At 30.9% G+C, this 25,674-nt stretch overlaps 1 protein-coding gene across 5 annotated transcripts; it reads right to left on the bottom strand.

Moving 5' to 3' along the window:
- Nucleotides 1-2,853: 2,853 nt before the first annotated feature.
- Nucleotides 2,854-21,685, bottom strand: LOC143073225 (uncharacterized). Of its 5 annotated transcripts, none has more exons than XM_076248614.1 (11): nt 21,456-21,685; nt 16,704-16,916; nt 14,067-14,182; nt 12,381-12,472; nt 11,791-11,895; nt 10,438-11,256; nt 9,925-10,041; nt 8,792-8,830; nt 8,307-8,465; nt 6,129-6,290; nt 2,854-3,218 (listed from the first exon to the last, which is right to left on the bottom strand). In XM_076248614.1, the coding sequence occupies exons 1-11, from the start codon at nt 21,606-21,608 to the stop codon at nt 3,049-3,051; spliced, it is 2,145 nt and encodes a 714-aa protein (XP_076104729.1). In that variant the 5' UTR covers nt 21,609-21,685; the 3' UTR covers nt 2,854-3,048. The 5 variants fall into 5 exon arrangements, with proteins under 5 accessions (XP_076104729.1, XP_076104724.1, XP_076104737.1 ...); XM_076248609.1 differs by lacking the exon at nt 14,067-14,182 and adding an exon at nt 15,556-15,671 and having other exon boundaries at nt 8,307-8,471; XM_076248622.1 differs by having other exon boundaries at nt 6,171-6,290; nt 8,307-8,471; nt 21,456-21,684.
- Nucleotides 21,686-25,674: the final 3,989 nt, after the last annotated feature.

Genomic DNA, 25,674 nt, shown 5'->3' on the forward strand with positions numbered 1-25,674 from the left:
GTTTTAATAATTATGTTGGATGATCGAGATCAATAAATTCAAATGCATTTTTTTTATAAAATGAAGTTTAGTTTTTTTTTTTTCAAAAACCAGTTGTTGGCATGACACGGGTTATGTTCTTCTCATATATGTTATGATGGTATGATACTAAACCCCTAACGGGAAGGATTGTGCCTGATGTTCATATGATGAAATCATAATCTTTCAGTCAGTTTAATTGAAGTCTGGAGCTGGCATGTCAGTTAACTGCTAGTAGTCTGTTGTTATTTATGTATTATTGTCATTTTGTTTATTTTCTTTGGTTACATCTTCTGACATCAGACTCAGACTTCTCTTGGACTGAATTTTAATCTGCGTATTGTTATGCGTTTACTTTTCTACATTGGCTAGAGGTATAGGGGAGGGTTGAGATCTCACAAACATGTTTAACCCCGCCGCATTTTGCGCCTGTCCCAAGTCAGGAGCCTCTGGCCTTTGTTAGTCTTGTATTATTTTAATTTTAGTTTCTTGTGTACAATTTGGAAATTAGTATGGCGTTCATTATCACTGAACTAGTATATATTTGTTTAGGGGCCAGCTGAAGGACGCCTCTGGGTGCGGGAATTTCTCGCTACATTGAAGACCTGTTGGTGACCTTCTGCTGTTGTTTTTTTCAATGGTCGGGTTGTTGTATCTTTGGCACATTCCCCATTTCCATTCTCAATTTTATTAACTATATTGAGCTGTGCACTTTTGTTGGTCCCTTCAGAATACTTGAGTTTCATTTGATTTGGTCCACTCAGTGACAGAGTTAAAATCACATATTTGTTGTTAAATATCTATTGTACCTCTATTTTCCAGGTCAATCAACATAGCTTACTTATAAACTATGGGGAAAATTCCAAACCTCTCTCCCAACTTTGTTTATTTTAACATCGTCTATAGGACCGACAAAAGTTTTCTAAAACATCAAATGCGTTTGAAATTTATTAATCTGGAGCATGCTATGCCTTAGAAAAATTAAAGATCCACAGGTTTGTCTGTATCCAGAGCAAATTTTGAGGTGTAGACAAAACCATTTTAGCCTTTAGGTTCACATGAACCTTAACTGAGTGGAATAAAGATGGGTTGTTACTGAGTTATAAACTGTGAATCATTACAATACAGGATCATGTCTGAAAATAAAGGGGCACATTTGGTGCCCAAAGGAATACATAAACCCTAGCTGTAATACGTATACATTTTATTAATTGCTGAAAAGTACACAAATTTTGTGAAGGAGAAATTGTACTGTTTAATCATCTTATCTCATCTTCAGTAATTAAGTTAATATTTCATATTTACCTTTCTCATCATGACTTTTATATTAGTTGTAGGATATACATTTTCACACCGATTATCGTAGCAGCTGTTTAATTAAATGGAAAACGTGTTTTGTTTTATTCGTACAACTCGTGATGATTTTAATTAATACACCAAATATGAGTTTTTATTGTATTTGCTCATATTGAACTGGTTTAAGATGATAGTCATTAGATTAGATATGAGTTATTTTTATTCTATTGTACTTTTGTGCCAATCTTAAATGGTAGACTTTATATTAAGTTAGAGATGAGTTTCGTCGTATTTGTACATATTTGTGCATATTTTTAATGTTAGTTATTTTTTGAAATCTGAGATTTTTCCTATTTGTACAGATTGGGAAGAGATTATAAACGATTTACATTTTCTTCTTGACAACATTTATTTACATTACGGCAATACATATCATCGACTGGTTAAAGGCATTCATAAAGGCTGTTTTGTTTTTGGCAAATTTATGAATCACAGTTTTATGGCCAAACTCAGTAAAGCTCCATTTTAATAATAAAATAATTCTATTTTCTTCTGCTGATATGTACCCAAAGAAACTGTTTTTAAATCAAATCTAATACAAACATCAACACTTGTACATTTCTAGATTTGGATACTCAGTTCATAAGGAAACTGTTTTCAAAATCTACGACAAAAAAGACGTGTTTTCCCTATTATAAATTTTCCCTTTTTGGAACGTGATGTTCCTGTGGCACCTATACACGGTGTGTATATTCCACCTGTTCGCTATTCGCTATTCGCGTGTCTATAGTCGCAAATTAAGCATTTAGCAAAGTCTTTCATAGATACAAATAATGATTTAGTAGTTTGACGGTACCTTTGATTTCTTATTAAAACGGGATATCACATCCTAATTTGACGACGAATTTGTTTCTGAAGCACAAACATTAAGTAAAATCTATGTTGACTAATAAGTTTATCCTTTAAATTAACTTATTCTTTGAGGTTATCTATTAAACACAGTTGTAAAATGTTAAAATACTTTTTTTTATTGGTATTCACATTGAATTTGTTTTCATAAAGAATTGTCAATAATTCAAGACAATTACAACCAAACTACGATATGACATGTGACAAGAAAGTGTTTGAAAGGCAACATGTATTAAAGACCATAAACAATAACAATCAAAATCAGATCAACTTTGCAAGCGGGTGTTAAAAACTGTTTACATACATCTATATCATTTTGTAACCTACAAAAGGGAGAAAAGATATAAAAAAAAATTAAAAAAAATTAAAAAAGACATAGAAAAACAGTTATCACCATGACAAAAAGAAACATTAAGGGCAAAGAACAATCCACAAAACAATACACAGAAAAATAGATCTAGAGATTGCAAGACACCATCCTACCATAAAATCGGATGTAATTAACTCACATGCTCCTTTGCACTTAGGGACAGCAGTTCATCATATTAATCAACTCAATTTACATCATATCCGAATCAAAGCACTACTGGTTCCTGGATAAAATGATCGAATGGTATTTTATAACTAATACATTGTTATTATTGTTTATTCAGTTAAATAATGATTGAAATGTACAAACATATTTTGTCACAAGTACAAGTACAATGACAACACAACAAGAGGACCATTTTCACCGAAGAGTAAACAATTACATGACTATGAAACAATGCAGTGCAGGTTTAAAGTAAATACACCAAAGAGAGATGAGGTTGAAGGATTAGTGAATTATTTACAAAATGTGCAAGATTTTTTACAGTTAAATTTGACATATTCATCAGTATAACACAAATTTTTCCATCCTGAACAGTACTGGTCTTTATCTATACAAGGAGCTGCAGTGGTAGATGTTGTTGACTGTAACGCTAATGCCATTAATCCATTTGCTGGCGGTGTTACTGAAAAAAAATAACATATTTATCCATTGATATTTGTTTCCGGCTGAGATAAACTATGTGTATATGAGTAATATGAAAGATTGGATGATTTAATTTTATATTAAAAATATTGCAAATCAAAGACGGTCTTTTACATATTATAATTGATTTGAATTACGATTGCATTTGTTAATGGAATAAACAAATACTTTTATACCCACAGATTTGGCAATTTGGGTCTTCCTTTAATTCTAAAAGTATGCTTATTTAAGCAAGTGAGAGTTATTTTGTTAAACTATGTACATTTTAATAGCCCAATTTGACCTTGGAAACCAACCTGAGAAGGCGTTTTAAAATAAACCACCTTCCTCGAACCTTATAAATTGATATTTGTTTGCAGCAGTTCTTATTTGTTTTTCTCAAGCGTCAGTGTTCATGCATCTATCGTCATATAAACATCTTAAAACATAGTTTCACAATAGACGTTTAGGTTGCACTTTGTAAATACAGCTGTTTCTCAAACCACGCCTCATTTTGGGAGATATTCAATATTCATTGATAATTAATTTTGTTTACGTACTGGTTCCTAGATACAATCTCTTTGTTTTATCCCGTAGAGACATAACTTGGGAATGTTACCAGTAAATATACATATGCGTATCCAGGGGCGGATGCAGGAATTTTCGAAAGGGGGGGTGCTAACCCAGGGCACCCAGGGCAAAGGGGGGGGGGGTGCAAAACATATGTCCCGATACAAATGCATTGATCGGCAAAAATAAAGGGGGGGTGCGCACCCCCGGAACCCCCCCCCCCCCTGGATCCGCCACTGCGTATCGGTCAAATTGAAATCAGTGGAAAAACCTAAAGTCAATGTACGGGTAGTACAGAATGTCAGTGTAAATTTAAACTCTTACAAGCTCGGGGCATAAAAACGTTGGAAATATGCCGCACAGTCCTATATTTTGACCTTTGACAAACTAGTAGTGTTAAGGATATTTACATTCTAGGATATATTTTTTTCAAAACCTTATGTAAAAGTGGCACAGTTTTAACCGTTAAAGGAGTTCCTACGTGAAATTGCATTGTCGATATTTATAGAAATGCAACCTATATGTTACTTGTTTTCATGCTAACTTTGAATACTTTTGAAACATTGCTGATCGGACCGGCCTTCAGTACATCAGCTTTGGGTCGCTATATATAGTAATTAGTACAATCATCATTTTTTATTTTACCTGCCAAAAAAATTTGTTGTGTACTGTTTGTTGTCGTTCTCTGAATTTTGATCAAATGTTGCCATGTTTATTCATTAAAAAATCAAAATCAGGTTTGTTATTTTTTATTTTTGTAAGAAATATATAATTAGTCAACAATGACATTTGTTCGCATACCTTTTGATATTTGGGTGTTGAATTACTTTGATAAAATAATGTATACAATAAACATCCTGTTATTAGTGACGTTGTTACTGAATGAAATACGTACATTTCAATTTGTTTTCTACATATAGTTTTGTCTCTGAATCAGATACCAGTTTTCTATGTATAACAATGCTAACAAAGTAGACAGGATGAAATTTTAACGACCGAAATAAACAATAATTTTAGCCATGTTTGTTAAATCAGATATTTTCTTTGGTTCCCATGCCTCTCAAGCACCTTGTTTCGAGAGTAAATGCACAAGGCTACGCCAGAAATACATGTCATTCCTTTTGAATATGTTCCATACATTTACATTAAGATGTTGATTTCTCTTGGGATTTGTCTTTTGAGTAATTATTAGTGAGATATTTTTGAACGTGTTAACATTTCTATTTCTTCATTGTAAAATGGTGTTATTCTGTTATATTAATTAACTGTTAAAAATTACTTGTGTAAACTACATACCAGTCGAGTGATAAAACAGTGCAAAGGGAAAGTTAGATAATTAATTCCAAAATTAATACACAAGACAGAATGTTGAAAAGTCAGATAGACATGTTAGAAGCGATAAGTGCAAAATGACACGATGTATAAGAGAATTTTTATAAGAAGTATAGGCATGAGTGTTAAAACGAAAAAGTATTAAATAATGCATGGAATGTTGAAAATTTGGTTAGGCAAGTTAGAAACTAGAAGTGCAAAATGACACGATGTGCAAAAGATGTTGCAAAAGCATATAAATACAGTTGTGAATGTTAAAGCAAAAATTATAGGGTGAAGCAAAGAATTGTACGTTTGACATTTATTCTTATTTTTTGTTTGTTTGGAAAGAAATATTGAACTCTGTTATAAATTGGATGAATTGCAAACAGCTACGATAGAACGATTAATTAACGAAAATGGTATAAGTAACAATTACTGAGTAACACTTATCGTTTTGGCTATATTTGGTAAATAATTGAATTTCAATATGTTCACTTGGAAATGAACTGTTTCCCCTTTCTTCATCAAGTATCTGGTCAAGTGTTTTTACTTGATTAATTTGATTCGCAATTTCTACGTTCTACGTTAATCAAGTAAAGATAACATTTCTTGCTTATTTCGACCAGATTTGTAGGTAAAAATAAAAGAGCCACTTGGATGAAACAAGAAATTTCTGTAATCTGAAAGTTGAAGTAATCTTCAATTTTGAATTTGAAAATGACTGAATTCATAGATCAACTGACTATTTCAATCTCATTCTGATTTCACGGTTTTAAATAATATTTAAATGTTAATGAAAATATATTTTTTATATTGTTTTACTTTTTTGCCCCACCTTTTGAGTTTTTATACTTTAGAGTATTGATATCTTAAGCTGATAATAATCACGATAGATAAAATTTACAATTCAACAAATTTGGTGGTCTAAGCTGTTTTAAAATCGATTCTTAAATTTTTAAAAATGCATTATATTCTTCACGTACAATTCTTTTTAATGGAAATGACAAACCTCTAACTATCTACTTGCCACTGTGATGAAATCCGTGACCAAAACCCATATGTGTATTACCATGTACTGCATATGTACAGTTGTTACAAGTATTGAAACAATGATCTCTGACATAGTCATTATGCGAACAGTATGTCGCCCATAAATGGCAACTTGGATCAAGATCAGGGCATACTGGATCTATAAAGAAAAAAAGAAAAAAAAAATAATTACTAGTAATAGCTAGGTAAATGTTAGGTCAGCTATAATAAAACCTAAAACATAAGAATCAATTTGTGAATAGACTAGATTTGTATTACCCCTATTCATAGAAATCTATATTACATATATACTAAACAAAAATGAAAGGATAATCCAGTCAAAAACAATTCTCTCTTCAAATGTAGCTCACAAAAACAACTACAGCTGTAAAAGAGGGGGGTAAGATACCAGAGGGACAGTCAAACTCATAAATCGAAAATAAACTGACAACGCCATGGCTAAAAAATAAAAAGACAAACAGACAAATAATAGTACACATGACACAACATTGAAAACTAAAAACTTAGCAACACGAACCCCACCAAAAACTGGGGGTGATATCAGGTGCTCAGGAAGGGTAAGTAAACTACCCACTACTTGATTAATGAGACTTACTAGTATTTGAATTGAAACGTCAAAAGTCAATGAGATATAGACTAAATAATGCCTTTTTAAATGATATTAAAAACCTCATTAATAGTCCCAAATATCGGATCTGGCCAGAATACGTTCCAACTCTGCTAATTCAAATTGAATCAAATTGAACTAATGGACATTGAAGTATAGAGTATTACATTAAAAATACAGTGTTGATATTTCACATTAAAAGCGAAGATTTTAAAAATCTAAAATTTTATTATCAAAGAAACTGTTACAATCTTCATTCTAAAGTTTTAATTTACTTCACTCATAGGCACGTCATCAGAACGTTGTTCAAAGTCTATTGTAATTTGAATATAAAAGCTTAATATATAATAAAAGAAAAAACAATCTTTACTTTCATGACATCGCAGCTCTTTTTTGCCTTCATTAGGAACACTCAAAGTCAATTATTTTTTATTTACCTTCAAACACATTTTTGAATAATTATACATATTTCCATAACAATAAAATTATATTCAATTTCAATTCAATTTCAGATTCAGTACTGTATTCATTGATTTGGAAGACAATATTATAAAAAGCGTGCAATTTTGCTTTGAAGGACATTTTCAAATTGTTGTTACAACTACAAGTATACATATGAATCTATGATATTATGATTCATCTTGTGTACTTTGTCTATATCCCATTTTTTTATTCTTTGTAGAAACAGTCATTTGTTTGTTTTATTTGTTATTATAACCAATAATGTTTGTGTTTATTCATACAAACCATGTACCCTTAAGGTATGTTGAAAATTGGCATGTACAAAGGTGATATCGTACAATTCCAGATATACCTGGTTTCTATTAAGTTAACTTAAGGTAAAATATTTAGAAAGCTGTGAAAATTGCAAAAGTTGGTTGAACAGATAGGGATTTTTAAATGGTGGTCTGACACCTTAAAGGATACTAAGTTAACATAAAATTGCACGTAATATTCTAGATAAAAGAATTCAAACTAAAATACAATGATGCACCTTTTCAGTACGTTTGCAACTATTCTACAAAAAGACAAAGTTGTAAAATGTCTGAGGATTGAATTAGTAACATCATTTACTATATTTGACAACTTTCACAAGCATTGACATTGCCTAGCAATTTATTATGTGTTTTTTAAATATCAAAGACAATCAAAATACCTCCAACATGATTATTTTCGATACCCATTAGACTGTTCAACAAAATCAAATATCTGCCAACATGTTAGACATTTTTTTAATCAACATAGTCATATTCAAAATATGACCCAATGGTTCTACTAGGTTAATATGTACCAAGTTCAAAAAAGCAAGCCATACATCCTCTGCAGGGACAAACATAAATCATATTCTTTTAATGCACACCTCTATATTCATATATATTATATATCTCTTGTAAAATTCTTATATTGGTGTAAAATTGTGTATATGTATCCTATAAGCTGTATTGCTCTCGGAAGTATTATTATTAACATAGTCTGACGACGTCATTCGAACAGGAAAAAATGTATATTCAGATGAACTTTACTATATCTGCTAACACTACATGTTACCTGGTGGTGGGGTTGGGCAGGTATCACAGGTTCCAGGACAATTTTTCGCTACATGATCATTGGTACTGCAATATTGCTTCCAGTGTTTACAGTTACTGTCACTATCAGGACAAAGTAATGGGTTTGGTGGAGGAGTTGGAGGAGTCGGAACAGTTACAGCTGAAACTAAAAATATAAATATTTCTGAAAAGACTACAGTTAAACCACTATGGTTTAATATTTTGTTTCTTATTTATGTTTATTAAATTGTATTTGTATTTTTAAGATAAAAAACCACAGTCCTTTGTTTACATTTAAATCCATCGACAGTATACATTTATATTGAAAGTGATCTTGTTACGTGATATATGGACGTTGGCAAAATAAAATTTCCAATTTTAAAACATTTGAATATCTCAAGTTAGGATCAATTACACCAAAAATTTTGTGTATTCAGTTCTGTGATATTCTGCTAAAACTGTAATACAATTATCGTAGGAATATACCTGGGTTGTTAATCAAATCTGTCCTCTGGTTTGGATTTGCTGGAAATAAAAGAAAATGAATGAAAAAAAAATCTCTTAATTTGAATTAGAATTGTGTTAGAATTATCGATATCTGAACTCAATCATGCTGTTTGCTTCAAATATTTAAAATAAAACACCTTTCAGTCAGACAGATATCTTTAATCTATGAATAGTGCAGTAAATGCTTAAATTGTTTTGCTATCGTGGGAAGTTTCATAGTTCCACCAAGACATAGCACAAATACAGTGAAATTTCCCATGGTAAACTGATTTTTTTTTAAATTTAACAAATAAAAAAGTATCTCAAAGCTGAATAAAAGTTATACCTCGCATTTCCCAAATGCAATAAAATTTAGACATTTTTTTCTGTTTGAGCATTTCGGATGTGAATATTCCATCGGAATATCGCTTATTCATAAGACATTTTTAATTTGTTTTGTAAATAAGATATCTTATTGGAAGATTGTCATTCTTCAAGAAAAAATATACATATATAATTTGGAATAATGCATAACCTGGTGAGAGTGTTGAGATTTCTATCGGGACAAAACAATTTACGTTTACTACACCAAAGGCATTAAGATATCGGCCTAAAAAGTAAAACTTGAATAATATATATACATATATGAGTTTGGATTAGATTTTGCACATGCGTGTAAATAAAAGGGAGATCATACAATATGAAAATTAAAAACAACAGAAAATATAAAAAGAGTTTTATTCTAGATTCAATTACAGTTCAGGTTAGATCATTGAAGGTTAGCGATTGCTAGAGATTAACATTGGTTATATCTACATTTTTAACTAATATATAGAAGCTAACTAAACTAAAGTGTTCTAAATATGCATGCGTATAGAAGTATTGTCTTAAGCGTTCATTTGAAAACAGTAGAATTAGACAATATTTCGTGTTATGAGCAGTCATAGTATTGAAAGTATAAAAGTATATTCAAACAATTGTATAGAAATTTTCCTAAATCGCTTTCCAATTTATTTAATGAACACTATGCTCTCTTGCAATCGCTAAACTTTTACATTATCATTTCAATTTTTGTAAATATCGTCTTCTTCCACTGCTTTCAACTATGCCAAATATGATTTGAAGCACAAAACCTGTTTGTTCTGGAAACATTGTGGTACTTCCAAAAATGGGTGCGTCACGATATTCTTCATTTTGGTTGGCTACTGATGTTTTGAAAACAAACCGTACCTTTGGCTTGAAACGTCTACCTACAGAAGAAAAATAGTTTATGTTTACGGTACATTTGACATGCAGTGTATACAGAGACATGTACGACTACGTAATCAAATTATTCTACATAATTATCTATTGTCATAATTTATGTGGGTTATAAAAAAAGAGTAAAATAACAAAAATACTGAACTACAAGGAAAATTCAAAACGGAAAGTCCCTAATCAAATGACAAAATCAAAAGATAAAACATCAAACGAATGGACAACTGTCATATTCGTGACTTGGAACAGGCATTTTGTTATGTAAAAAATGGTGGATTGAACCTTGTTTTTTATGGCGCTAAACCTCTCAACTTTTATGACAGTCACATCTCGTCAATAAAATTACCAGAGAAGTATTATGTTATTGCAATATTGAGTAAGGATCCTACCTGGAATTATCTTTCTGGGTCGGTCTTGTTTGTCTGGATTTCTGTCTGTTGGAGATTTGTCCTCGGACTTCTGTCTTTGGATTAAGTTTGTTGGTGGCTTTCCATTTGTATTTAATTCCTGATTGCCTCGGTTATGAATCTGTTCGGGTATTTCTGGTCTGTTACGCGAGTTCTTTTTATTCTGTTGGACATTAGAGTCGTCTGTCTGGCTTATTTTAAGCTCAAACCATTTTGGAATTTTTCTTGTAGGTGTCGGGGTTGTAGTTGTTGTCGTTGTAGTTGAAGTGGTTGTTGACCTAGTTGTTATTTCTCTATTCTTTATTGGCTTTTCAGGTTCATTTCCCTGTTCATTTTGATGTGATTTAAAAACAGTACTTCTAAATGAAAATACTGGACCATTTATTGTCATTTGTGCATACACTGGACTAATATCTTTAGAATTATCATCTGTAAAATTTTTCGGTTTTGTCGAGTCGTCATATAGAGATTTTGTCTTTGAAGGGTCTTCACTTGGAATTACTAAGTTTTCTAACGTTTCATTCTGTTTTACATTTTCCTGCGGTTTCAATTCTTCTAATCCAAAAGCACTTTCATGCATAAAGAGTTGAAGCTGATTGACAGGTATATTTGCATGTTTAGGTATTGGGTCTGTTGGTCGAATAGTAATGACTTCTTCTATTTGTTGTTTTGAAGGAGGGCTTGAGTTTTGATTGAAACTATCAAAAAATGGAGGCGTTGTTAGTCCTCTGTTGAAACTATCCAGAAACAAAGGTGTTACAGGTCCATTGTTCCACCAATTTCGTGGAAGCTGTCTTGATACTGTGTAATGTAATCTTATACGAGTTATTGTCAACAGTTTACACGATAATCAAATAAGAAGAAAATAAGAACAAATGTTATTTATATAATGATAACCTGATTTTACAAGCAATGTATTTGTTGGACACATATTATAACAGATCTACTGCTGTCAGTTTTGGTAGTACATATTTTCATAGTTTACATCTTTTGGATCCATACATATACTACACCGTGTAAGACAAGACCTCTCCCTTCCCCTCGACCCTCCAAAAATAAAATAGAAGTGTTTAAATACAATCCAGTTAAGAACACACGACAAACAAGTTACATCTACAGATCTTTTTTTTATTATTTTTTATACAAGATGATTAAAAGATTATCGTTAAAGAATCTATGAATGACACACGTGTTCTTTTATATGATGGAATAAACTCACGTCATATCGAAGATAGTAATTCCTAGTAGTGTGTTGCTATCATGTAAGTTTAATACGGAGGAGTGATGTGTTGTATTCAATAAAAACTTACTTCTGATTTTTTAATAAATACTTACCTCTTTTTTGTTTCTGCACATCATCAAATGACAATATTGGTTTAACTCGTGGTCTTGGTGGTCGTCGATTTTGTACAGAAACTCTAGGGCGAGACAGTCCACTTTCTAAAATTTATTCATAGTCCATTTGAAAAAAAAATATATACATTTCTAAAATCACGGGACGTCTAATGTTTTAAATTGATTAGAATCGGGTTTATTGTGATAGTTAAAGAAAAATAAGTATCAAGTGAAAAGTTTAAATACTTAGTATATAATTTAAACAGAATAAAGTTAACTAAATAGATGTTAGTTTGTCAGACTGGGAGTTAATTCTTCCTATATTTGTTAGTAACGTAAACCGTTCGAAAAATATCATCAAATACTAAATAAAGGCAACAGTAGTATATCGCTGTTCGAAATTCATAAATCGATTGAGAAAACAAATCCGGGTTACAAACTAAAACTGATGGAAACGCATCAAATATAAGAGGAGGACTACGACACAACAGAAACACACCATTAAAATGAAACACACACAGAAACGAACTATAATATAACAATGGCCATTTTCCTGACTTGGTAATATCATATATATATATCCGACTTACTGACACATAATTTATCCATACATCGTTCTCCTAGATCACATAAAGTACACGGATTTCCTGCTTCAAATGGCATCTGTCCTAGAGTGTTACCTCTATGAAATAAATATAATTCCTCCGTTATTAGTAAAAGATAAGATCATAAATAACTTGTTTTGTTTTTCAATAATATACAATTGATTTACTATATGATTGAATTTGAAATGTTCTTAAAAAATAATTAAATTTTTGATGGTAAAAAGCAATTATAAAAATAATACAGAAAACTTAAACATGTACATGAATTGACATTTTAAAATGAATAATCAATTATATCATATCTTACGAAAAATAATAAGATTACCAAATAATACAATTTGTTATCATCGTTTGTAAAATTCATGATACAGGAACATGCTTCATGCAGTTTGGAAAACACTGTTTGATTTAATATACAAACAAGACACACACCATAACATGTTGTTTCATGCTTATTATCTGCCAAGTGGCCGACTGTAGTTTCACAATACCTCTACCTTACCTAGCGAACAGCATTTAAAAAGTATGGAAAACTTTAGTAGATACTAGTATAGAGGACGAATGTGCACAAAAGATATAAAAAAAAAATATGCCAAAAACCTAGAAAAAGGTTGAAATTGAAGTCTCAAATTAGAGCTCTGTCTGGAAGAAACAAAAGTCTTTCCAGAATTGAATCAAAGTTCTCCTTTTTTCTTTGGTGTCATTCTCATATACATTTGAATATTTCAAAAACAATTTTGTTGGAAACAGATTTTTGAAATCTGCATATGGTGCAGGAAGTTAATTTCGTTATATTATGTTTGCACTAAGTCGTTGTAGCTCCTTGAAAATGTCCTTGTAACTTGTAACACGTCCTGGCTTTTTTTTTCAAAATATGTTATTACTTAGATTTTGGCAGTTAAAACATATCAGCTCAATACCTGAAATGCACTATGTATTCTTCAAATTGAAGTTATAGACTTGGTACATCAAATTAAGTTCTGTAGGTTAAAGTTTTATTATACAACAAGTTTGTCAATAGAAGATCAGTTCTCCGATCGCTTCATGAGACACATCTTTATTTGAATTTGAAATTTCCGTTTTACTAAAACTAAGGTTCAACTCTACGATCGCTTGACAGTTTGAAATTGTGGTTAGAAGATTCCAGAAAACAAAGCAGATGTTTTCATTTGTATCCTTAGTTCATGTTTCAAATATGCAAAAGTGAGGAAAGACCGACTTCATAAGGCAATAATAGGAAGACTCGAACATTACATGATTCGATTTTTTTTACACTCGAAGTTCATATTGCTAAAACATATTTTTCTTAAGTAGACCAGAAACTTTATCGTTTATTTCAGTATATGTCAGTTGTCAGGTTCCTTCTACATTTAACATCTGAAACATGAAAATTGTTAGTAATGATGCATATGCGTGCTAAATATAACAGTGCTCAAAGACGAACAAAACATGTGCTGTAGCTATGAACCAGTAAAATACCTATTGTGTGTGCTTTTTGGGGAAAGTATTCCTTTTAATAATTTGGAAAATGCCAATGGGGAATGTTAAGATGAATTATTAATTTTTTGACATGTAATTTTGTAGACTCAAATGTTACATACATGAATCAAGCTATTATTAGTTGTTAATGAAGTGAGGAAATGAAATTAAAAATGTTAAACATTCACAAACTTTGGATTGTAAAGACATGTAATGAACCAGCCATTATTAACAAATTCCTCCACTAAATTCAGTTTTGCACATCGATGAGCAGCACACCCAACTTCGTCCGTTTTCGACCAAACCACCTGCAATTTATTTTAGCATATATATTTCTGCATAACTTTTTTCTACCCATCCCATTTGTACATTAACATCTAGCAAACAAGCAATATGTTTAAATTATGTTGCTGAGTCATAGAAACTAGATTATCATAAGTAATATAAGAAAAAACGATTCGTTAACAGTATAACTTTTGAACAAATGTTTTGCGAATATTTCGCCATTGTTTTTATCAATATAATACATTAACAAGTATATGAATGGTAGCTTCATAGTTCCAAGAAAATAACTTTCATCACCGTTCTTCTTTAAAAATCATCTTCGTTTCACTAAATTAACATCGAAATAAGAAGGTAGGTGTAGTTTAAGAAATGTGTAGTCAATTCTGTATGATAATCTAGGTATCTATGATAATAAATTACTATTCTAAAATATATAATATTTAATTGTGATGTAATGCTAATATAGCATATTTGATTCAGTATGCACATGAAGTTTCAGTTAAAACGTACTCTTGGCGGTTAACATCATGTGAATGCTGGTGATTGCTAGTGATTCAATCGGAAATTGTAGAAGACCCTTTGCATTTTACCTGTGACGAGACTTCCTGTAAAAGAGGGACGAAAGATACCAGAGGGACAGTCAAACTCATAAATCGAAAATAAACTGACAACACCATGGCTAAAAATGAAAAAGACAAACAGACAAATAATAGTACACATTTATTATAAATCTCTTATAGGACTTATAACCAAACAATCTTATAATAATTTCCTTAATTAAATCGTCTGCACACACATATAATTGATTTATGTACAGAGGTGTTAATTACTACACAAGATCTGTACAGATCCTCAAAACATTTTTTTTTGTATCCGACAGGTTATTACTTTTTAAACATAGGCAATCACCCTGTTTCACTGCTACTCACCCTATAGTTATTTTAAACTGAAACCCCTATGTTTGTACTGTCTGAGGAATAAATAATAACGATTTTTTAAACGTATCATGTTTAGTTTTAAACACTGTCTTACATGCATTCATACAAAAGCTAACTCTGGCGATTAATGTTATTTTATCATTCAATTCATTGTACTATAAGCATTACATCACAATATATAATCTCTTGATTTATATCACATAATTTACATTTCAAGTATATTGTCAAAATATCTAATAATTAAAAAAAAAATTGAAATGTAAAATTATCGAATCTAAAGCAATTTCTATATTTATCATTTCAAATTTTTTTTTTAATCATCAACTTTTTCAGCAGATTTTTGAAATTGCACTGTCAAAATATCTAAAAAAAAACAATTTTAAAAACTTGAAATGTAAAATTAGCAAATATCAAGCAACTTCATAGACCAAAACATATATAAAACAAACAATACAAACTTTGGACTATAATGACAGATAAAGAACCAGGACTTTAATGCATAATGAGTCGGCAGATTTAAAGAAGCACATCGATAAGCTGCACAACCGATTTCTGAACTCTTCGCCCAAACCATCTGAAAAGATTTTGATATCAGAACACTAAGTGTATTTTTAAACATTACCTATATTTCCCTTTTTGAGAGTTATTTTTGGGATAAATCTAGAAAAAAAATCCATTATATTATAAAAACACATATTTGAAATGAATTTTTTTTTTGCGTCTTTCTTTTTTATTGTAAAAGAAATTATTTCGACTTATAAGCCATGCGATTTATTGCATTCTAGTATATAAATAGAAACAACAAATGGTATGTCATAATAAAGAAAGCTGAAACCTTGAGGGCAATGATTGATCGAGAGACAAATCAAAGAAACCAGACAAAAAACCAGAGGTATACGCAGCGTGAACAGAAATAGTCAAATTTTGGATTATAGCATATCTCATTTTTCACTACTAACAATCGTATTGCTCAATGTAAGACGTTAGGAACGAGTCTATGTCGACATAAAATGGTTAAATTTGTAAGAAAAATATCTGCAATAAATAGTATCAAACTTTAGTAATACATTTTGTCTGGACCAGTTTGAGTCGTACTCTCAAATACATTTCAATAAAAGAAGAGAGTTCCAATTTCCCTGTCGATGTACATCCAAGGACGATAATTTTAATGAATTATAGTTATTTTAAACTTAAAAAAAACATATTTTTCATAACATGTTGGCGTGAAATCGCTTATAAAGCAATTTTCCAAAAAATATGAAAATAAATAGATGTGGTATCATTGTCAATGCCTCAAATCTCTATAACTGAGAGACCACATGACACTCAAATTAGCACTATAGGACGCCTCATGTCTAGGAGCAGTATGCGTGTCTAAAAACCGTGCTTATACATGTACACTGCTAGTTTCTTTAGAATTAATAAACATTTCCAAGGGACATTACTCCTGTAAAATAATCAGCGATGACATTACTGACGCCTGATATTTTATGTTTAATGTGGTGTTGTTTTTTTTTTTTTATTAATTTAAAAGAGAGAAGCTTGAACTAAAAAAAAACATGGCTTTGAAAAATATTTTACTGAAAGATATACCTGAACAAATTACCTGAGTATAACTGCAAGCATCTGTACAATCACCCGATCGTCTCCAACCATATTTTTCGGAATACCACGTGTCAATGGCACGTTCTATCAATACCTGATCTGGTAATGCCGACTCTAGATAAAACATATTTTCTCCATTCGTCCCAGCTAAGAACTGGTACCAACAACGACCAACCCATTTCTCGGCTTCTCTTGCAAGTTTATCGCTCCATCTCTATGTAAAGAAACATTAGAAATAAATGTTTTGATGAAAATTAAGTTTTGACTGAATCAATGTGGATGCATATTTTACAATCCTCTTATTAAATAAATATATATGAATCCTCGTATCTATGATTAAACTGTTTCGTCGGTCTTTTGTTTTGTTGGTTTTAAAATACAATCATAGGAATGGAATCGTAAAGTTTCAGATCAAAAATAAAAATAGAAGATAAAGAGGAGCAGCAAGAACCAATAAGTGAAAACTAGTTCATTTCAAAATGTGTGGTGTAAAATCTGCAATGAATCATTTGTCATTGTTTTATTATTCAATCTTAACTAAATGATTTCACATCTAGTTATTCATATAAATCATATAAAATCACGAATACGTATACAAAGTTTCACCAGCTTGTACCTGGTGCCATCATGCAACATTTTTCAATGAATCAGTAAATTGAAACCGACATGATATAAAAGAAGCCACCCTCCATACATTTTATTTTCATTTTCTTTTCATTAATAATATGTTTTTGAAAAAAATAGAATGGCAGATCCCCACATATACGGGTAAAATAATAAAGTGCTGTATCATATTGGGGTAGTCGTCTATTTGCTTTGTTTTTGTTAGGTGTATTCATATTTGTATTCATATGATGAGTTAAACCTTTTTTAACTGACTTTTATAGTTTGTTCTTATATATAGTGTACTTGTACACAACCGTCCCAGGTCAGGGGGAGTTTTGGCTTCTTGAAACGAGTTTAACCTCGCCACATTATGTATGTGCCTGTCCCAAGTCAGAAGCCTCTAATTCACCGTAGAATTAGAACTGTATGCCGTTATATTCCAGTTTGTATTTTTCTGTCAAAAACTGCCTTCAGACGTAGGAGGTTTCATATGGTTGAGTTCTTACAGTTGACGTAGTTTTTATGTCATTATGTTTGTTTCCTGTTTGTTTATTGGGATTTTGTAGTGTGAATATCCTACATATTTGTGTAAACTGATCGTGTTATTGTTTTACGTCAGTCCTTTATTCTACATTGGCTAGAGGTATAGGGGAGGATTTATATCTGACAAAACATGTTTAATTGTTGAAGGGCTTACGGTGACCTATAGCTGTTAATTTCTGTGTCATGTTGGTCTCTTGTGGACAGGTGTCTCATTGGCAATCATACCACATCTTCTTTTTTATATTAACCCCGCCGCATTTTTGCGCCTCTCCCAAGTCAGGAGCAGTTTTATTTAGAGGCCTCCTGAAAACACTTCCGGGTGCAGGATTTTCTCGCTGCTTTGAGGACCCATTGGTGACTTTCGGTTTTTGTCTGCTCTTTGATAGGGTTGTTGTCTCTGACATATTCACCATTTCCATTCTCAATTTTATCTTACATGTTTTTTGATATATGAATATTAATTTTCAAACCGCATGATACAGATTTGACATTTTTTTCGTTTTTCTGCGTTTATTGTCGCTTTTTGTATTTTGTCCTTACGTTTTTTCACGTCATTGGATATCCTAACTTTTCAGAGTGTATTTCGCAAATAGGTTGATCCAGAAACAAATTGAAAACAACAAAATTACAGGAATAAGTGTGTTTGACTAACATAATTATCATTTGTTATTTAGCCCGATAAACAATTTTTCATAGGTATAAAAGTCATATGAATATATGAAGATGCTGAATTGTTTTCATATTTAATCAATAATTGATATATTGGTTAGGTGGTTGATAGGTTGTTGGTTGCTAAACGTCCGGTGGCAATTATTTCATTCATGTTTAGGACGAGAACAATTATTAATATATCCAAAAGGCAGTTTATGTAAAAAAAAGAGTCGACCGGGTTAAAGGTGTGAAAATTTAGAGTGTCACTAGAAAATAATAATAAATTTCATAGGACCCCTCAAAGAGATGTTGCAAGGGTTCTTATATGCAGAGAGAATTACACCCTTTTTACATGATGTTTCTGATGAAACGTCACAATTCTGACTGGACGCTGCTGTTTACTTATATACATCCAAACATATGCCCCACTTTGGCAAGGGTTTTAAATCGGGTTGGAAGAAGACCATTGATTGATACTATACAGAAAGCAACCAGAACGGTAGTTTTTGTATATTAAAGATGAATTTACAAAAACAAAAAAAAGTCAATTCAAATGTTATTATGTACAATATAGTTGACATTTTATTAATGAACAATGTTCCCTTTTTAGATAACTACATGTAATTTCTTTCTTTTTTCGTTGTAAACTTGCGATTTCTTAATATCACAAGTTATAAATCCGAAAGTTAGATCTTTTAAAGATCATTGTCATAAGACAAAGAAAGACACATTACAAAATATCAATTGTAGAATACGTATAGTTAAGGAAAGGTGATCTCAACGTTTTTTTTTATGATTAAATTTTGTTGGTCTCAGTGACTGGAATGACCCCTAGAAACACCTAAACAATATTTCTGATATATTCTTATACCTTGTCATTATATTACTTTACTTGTAGTATTCATCAATGGGTTATCCCCAGGAGCTCATATTGAAAATTATCTAAAATTAAAATTAAACTAAACAAAAAAACAACAATGGAGCTTGGATTTGAACAATTTCCAAAAAACTTCTTCGGAGAGATTTTTCACTTATTTTTACTATACCCTGTTCCGTAAAAAGATTTGTAAAATTAGATAGTTAATTACTAGTATACATTTTTCTTTCTTAAATTAGATACGATACGTTGTATTTATGATGTTGTTGAACAGTTTCTTGGTGAAGTTTTGTTTTTCTCTCTTTTGATATATTTCTGCATTTTATATCATTACAATTCTAACAAATGCTTTTTACTCATTCAATCGGCAAAAATCATGGAAACAATAGTTAAACATTCCTTAAAATAGAAAAAAATGAAGTCCGCGTGTCAATTGTCAGAGGAAAATGACATTTATTACCGCAACGACATCTATACCATGATTAATCATAAATTTGTTCTGAAACAATTTGTAGATAGTTACATGTATATCTTCTTTATATTAATATGATTATGATTTACACGCACATGTGATTACTAAGAACTATACTTGTAAACTTTTATTTAGAATACTTATATCCAACGCAGTTTTTATATCATTAAGTTTGAGTTATTATAATATTCCGATTTCTAAATTATAAAAAAAAGTATTTCGATATGAGCATGTTACTTGTTTCAACTAAATAGTCAATAAAATACGAAGACGAATCGGACAACCCTGTTACACCCCTATCGTTGGAATAATAACTTATTATAGTCTACTGCGTAGTTTTTTCACAGACAGTTAAATATCTTTTATGTAATGAAAACCAAAACGACACAGTCTTGACATTTGTCATTAGTGACCGTAACATTATTATATCAATTATGACAGTTGTCTGTTTTAACGGCAAAAGATACAGCTATCAACACACAATAAAAACACATTAACCAAGTATGTGTATGCCTATTGTATGGTATGTAACTTTTACACCTGACATGTCATATTTATTGTTATTCACTTTGTCTCTAACAATGTTACTCCCAATTTTATGTGCATTGATAATAAAATGACCACCACAACATGTTTTCTCCTTTTGTCATTATATAACAACATGACCGCCGACAAATGTTATTATGAAACGAAATAGAATTTCTATTCTATACCGAATTTCTTTATTCTTTACGTCTCCCTTTTTTTGCTTTACAGTGATGTTCTATACTTTGAATTGAGATATTACAAGTCTAACAGACAGATGCTTACTAAAGAAAAAAAAAACATAAGTAGAATGAAATTCAAAACAGTGTAGCTTTGGCCATTGATTGACACATTAAATTCATCCATTGACTGGGACAATTTACGTGAACGTTTGTCTGTAACGACCACTGTTCACGACGTACCTACGATAGACATTTAAACTGTGGGGTCACCAAATGTTTCTTAACGCCTTTAATTATAAAATAATTCGAAAAATAAATCAGGAATAACCTTTAGGTTTTGATTTATATAATATATATAAATCAAAACATCGTGTTATTTCTGATTAATTTTTCGAATTACTTTATTTATGTGTTGAGAACCTTTGGTGACCCCATAGTTTAAGTGTCTTTAAAAAGTACATAGTGAGCAGTGGTCGTTACATACAAACGTTCACCTAAATTGTCCTAGTCAATGGATGAATTTAATGTGTCAATCAATGGCCACAGCTACACTGTTTTGAATTTCATTCTAATTTAAAAATTATCTTTTAGAATAAGTTTATCAACTCCCCTAATCTTTGATATTTCTTAGCATACAATATGAATGTAATAAAAGCTTGTTTTTCAACTTACACTCATCTGAAAAAAAAATCTTTTGCTTAACTCTTGCCATGCAGGAAAACTAAAAAGTATACGTATTTTTCATATATCAATTCGAAATCTAAATATAGAGAATCTAACTGAAATAAATTGAATTGAGCGTAGAAGATCAAAGTTACATGCTAGAATAACAACCAAATAGGATACCTTATGCAGGAACATGTCCTTCACGTTTATATAATATATATATATACGTACCATTTTTTTCATGTTTGACGCTCCCTGTAATCCTCGATAACCATTGTGTAATTTCAGAATTAAATCCTTTTGTTTAGATAGATCAACTTTTTGTCCATTTCCAGTAGTAAAAATTAATGTAAAAGAAACTAATAATTTTAAGAAAATTAACATGATGTGAGTCCAGTATAAACCCCAAAAACGGACTAAAGTTATTCTGTCGTTTCCGGTGGATGAAGGTGTAAGACCACGTGACTATTCAAGAATAAGTAGAAATGTCATGATTATATCTGAATATTGTTAATCATTGCACATAAGAACAAGATGTTTTTTTGTCTAAAATCTCATAAATACGTTAAGGTGTTGAAGCAGAAAAAAATGTAAAACAAACATTTTAAGGAAACTGTTCATTTTGATGACGTGGTACACAAATATCATAAAATAATCACAATTGGCCAAATAACAACGTTTATGTCTCAGTAATGTCAAAAAAGACACGAGGAACTATTCTTTTTCACCACACATTATTATCATAAATAAAACAAAATAGTATGTACAATAGTGCAACAAACTATGAGTTTTTTTTTATAGTATTGCCAGAGACATATAATTCAATATTGTATTATATGTCTTTGGTAATCTTGATATATCTGGCTCAATTCATCAAATAACAATTTAAATATTTTAAAAATATACCATTTCAAAAAATACGAGTAACTAGTAAATGTTTTTGATGTTTTTAGTACTTGATTCAAGGAAAATGTGATGTCCGTAATATTCATAATGTTAATATCACGCAATCGTATGCGACGTTCTAATTTAAAAAGAAATAGATGTATACTGTTAATAATTTTTTCCCTGTAATTGTATAGATCACACAAACCTTTAAACTTGCAAATTTGAAATAAAGTAAAAAATCAGTATTATTCTCAATATCAGATTTCTAACGGAAATGGACGAAATACATTAAATGCTATTTCATATTTAAATGGTATGTAATCAGACAATTATGAAAGTTATCATGCATATCATAGGATCTAAGATACAATCATTTTTTTTTGGGGGGGGGGGATCCTGAAATGAAGAGTAGTAGTGCAAACTTTATCTAGATACTACTATGTAACCTGTCACGACATGTGGTATTCATATACTCAACCATGCTCCACGGTAAGTCTTCCATCGTTTTATTAATAGTAAAAGAGGGGCGAAAAATACCAGAGGGACAGTCAAACTCATAGATCGAAAATAAACTGACAACGCCATGGCTAACAAAAAAAAAAAAGAAAAACAGACAAACAATAGTACACAAGACAGAACAGAACACTAAGACTAAGCAACACGAACCCCAACAAAAACTGGGGGAGATCTCAGATGCTCCGGAAGGGTAAGCAGATCCTGCTCCACAAGTAGTAAATGTGCGGTATCGTTTTTCAAATGAAAAGCCCGGATATTTGAATACTGATGCAGATCTATTTAAACATCACATTTAAGACTTTGTAAAGGTCAAAACAACTTATCGTTGTGACAATGATTCCAATCTTCAAACATGGGGAACCAAATGTCAAATGTACATGCTTCCGACGGCTAGAATAGAATCTAGTGCAAAATAAAAAAATAAAACACGTTACGTTCAGGATATTTGCTTGTTCTATTTGGAAATACTGAGATTTACGGAAAAGTCTTTGAAGTAAACTCTTTAGTTGTATAAAATCTATCTCAGATGTTAAATTTATTTTTAAATAAAACCAGATGCTCCGCAGGGCGCAGCTATATACGACCGCAGAGGTCAAACCCTGAACGGTTGGGGCAAGTATGGACACATCATTCAAGCTGGATACAGCTCTGAATTTGGATTGTGATTAAATAGTTGACACAGCATAGGTTTCTGACACAGAATGAATGTGGTCTAATGAACTTGATTTTTTTGCTTTTGAGCAATTTACTATGCTGTTGAATATTAATCCTCTAAAAGAAAAAAATATTTGAAGACATTTTCTTTTTAAATTCTGAAATCTGAAATGAGAAAAAAAAATTGACCCCCACCCCAATTTTTTTTCTCACTTTTCTCTTACCCTTATTCCAAAACTGATCTCAATTCAAATTTCAAATGGAGTTTGCAACAATAACTACTTATTTAAATACATCATAAAATATCAAAAATATAAAATGTCATACAGTCATGGTTAAAATTAATATTAATTAATAGTAACTTCTAAAAAAAAAATTGGAAATGTATCCCAAAGGACACAGATGATGACCCCCCCCCCCCCCCCTTTTAAGCATATAACGTTATAAAGGGACATAACTCAAGAACTGTAAAAGTGAAGCTGCCAAAAATTGAACTTAAACTGAGTTTAGAGGTAATAAGCATTATATACACATTTCATTAAATTTAGTCGAGACAAACTTAAGTTAAGAGAACAGAAACTAAAACAATCTTCAATTTTTCCACTTGTAAAGGGGCATAACCCTAGAATGGTAATCAAAGTGCTTGTAATCACTAAATGATAAATATTGCTTTAATTTATCAGTTGGTAGTAAAGTGAATATTGCATTGTATATTGTATATAGCATTGATTTTTGTTGATTTTACTTCTATTCTGGACATTCAAAGAAGATTATATAAAGCATTGGTTTTATTAAGGTCAAGGATCAGTAAATGACCAGTCCATAGAATTTTTTTAAATTTACAACTCAATTAGATATTGAAAATATACATCAGAAAATGTAAAAAAAAGGTATATGTCACCGACTTCGTTTTCGAGAAAAAGCCATTTCTAAAATGGTCCGATCGGGTACTAAATTACATTGAATATATAGGGAAAATCAATGTTTTTCTACAACAATTTTCGGTTTCCTGAATGAATCACGTGAACTACTCCATAGATTTTTTTAAAATAATAATATGTTCTTCCTCTTTGTCTAACAAATTAGATTCGTTTTCCCTGTAGAAGCGACGCAAACTCAACATTTAGACCAAAAAAACTCAAAAATCTTGACGTCGTCATTTATATTACATAACGTCAAGTTATCATGTTAATATTTTCCAACGTGTAAAAGCCTGTTTTCGGTACTATATCACGACAGAACGTGTTCTGTCCATAAACTGCTGCTTAACATCGCATAAATAAACAACATTATATCAATGATTCTACAAATTCTTGAAAGAGTGTCGTGTGTTTATTTATACATCTGCAAGTTAACAAGTAAAACACGCATACAAACTGACAACTTTTTTATCAGTATAAAATTTATTGTATACAAGTCTATGGAAACGTTGAAGTTTACTAAATGGTTCTGACTCCAAAAGCGTTCACGGGTATGCTCGAAGCATATACAGAACCAGTACATGATACACAACATGCGACGAAAAAGGTGGGGGGAGGGGGTAGTAATAACAGGAAACTAAATTAAAGTAAGGCTTTGATTGATGTAAACTTCAATAAAAATGGAAGTTAGGGGAACAGGAAAAGATAAATATTGCATCACTTACAACAACATTTGAATTGACCAGTCATTTTTTTTTAATTACAGAACACACCGAGATAATCCAACGATTATACAAGGGTCTACATGAAGTGTGTACCTAAATGTTCTTAACCTTTAAATATAACGCTTATTCTGTGAAATCCTCCAAAACAAAATGTAAAATTCTTCTATCATTAAATTATTTCTTTAATCTGTACATGGTTCTTGTCTGTGATCAGTATTATATTAAATTATTATTTTATTTTCCATTGTTATTCTTTATAATTTTGTCAACTTTATTTCTTTTGTTCATTTTTTTCATTCGCCAGTATCATTTGCTATCCCTTTTTAGATCTAATTACATGTGACAATAAATGCCGGAATGTGCTTCTGTCTCTGAATCTCGCTTTCTCTCGAGACGTTGTCTTTGTAGTACATTGTATTTTCCAGGTGATACATCGTGCAAAACATTTACAAGAAAACTTAAAACATACGCAGTGGGATTTCCAGTGACACTAGAACAATAGAAAAGTCACTCTTCTTATGAAAGAGATAGAAAAGGTCTAAGAACAGGAGAGACAATTTACGCATAAAACCCGATATGCATAGGGATGAATATCTCTTAAAACACAAAACCATTATATAACTTTTATACAACCACTATAAATAAAGTATATGTTAAAGCTAAATGTATTAATATATGATTTTTTAATTGCCAAACATGCTGTTAATTAAACAACCTATTGTTCAACATAGGTGTGTGTAAAAAACT

This window comes from Mytilus galloprovincialis, chromosome 1 (assembly GCF_965363235.1).
Source record: "Mytilus galloprovincialis chromosome 1, xbMytGall1.hap1.1, whole genome shotgun sequence".
Classification (NCBI taxonomy): Eukaryota; Metazoa; Mollusca; class Bivalvia; order Mytilida; family Mytilidae; genus Mytilus; species Mytilus galloprovincialis.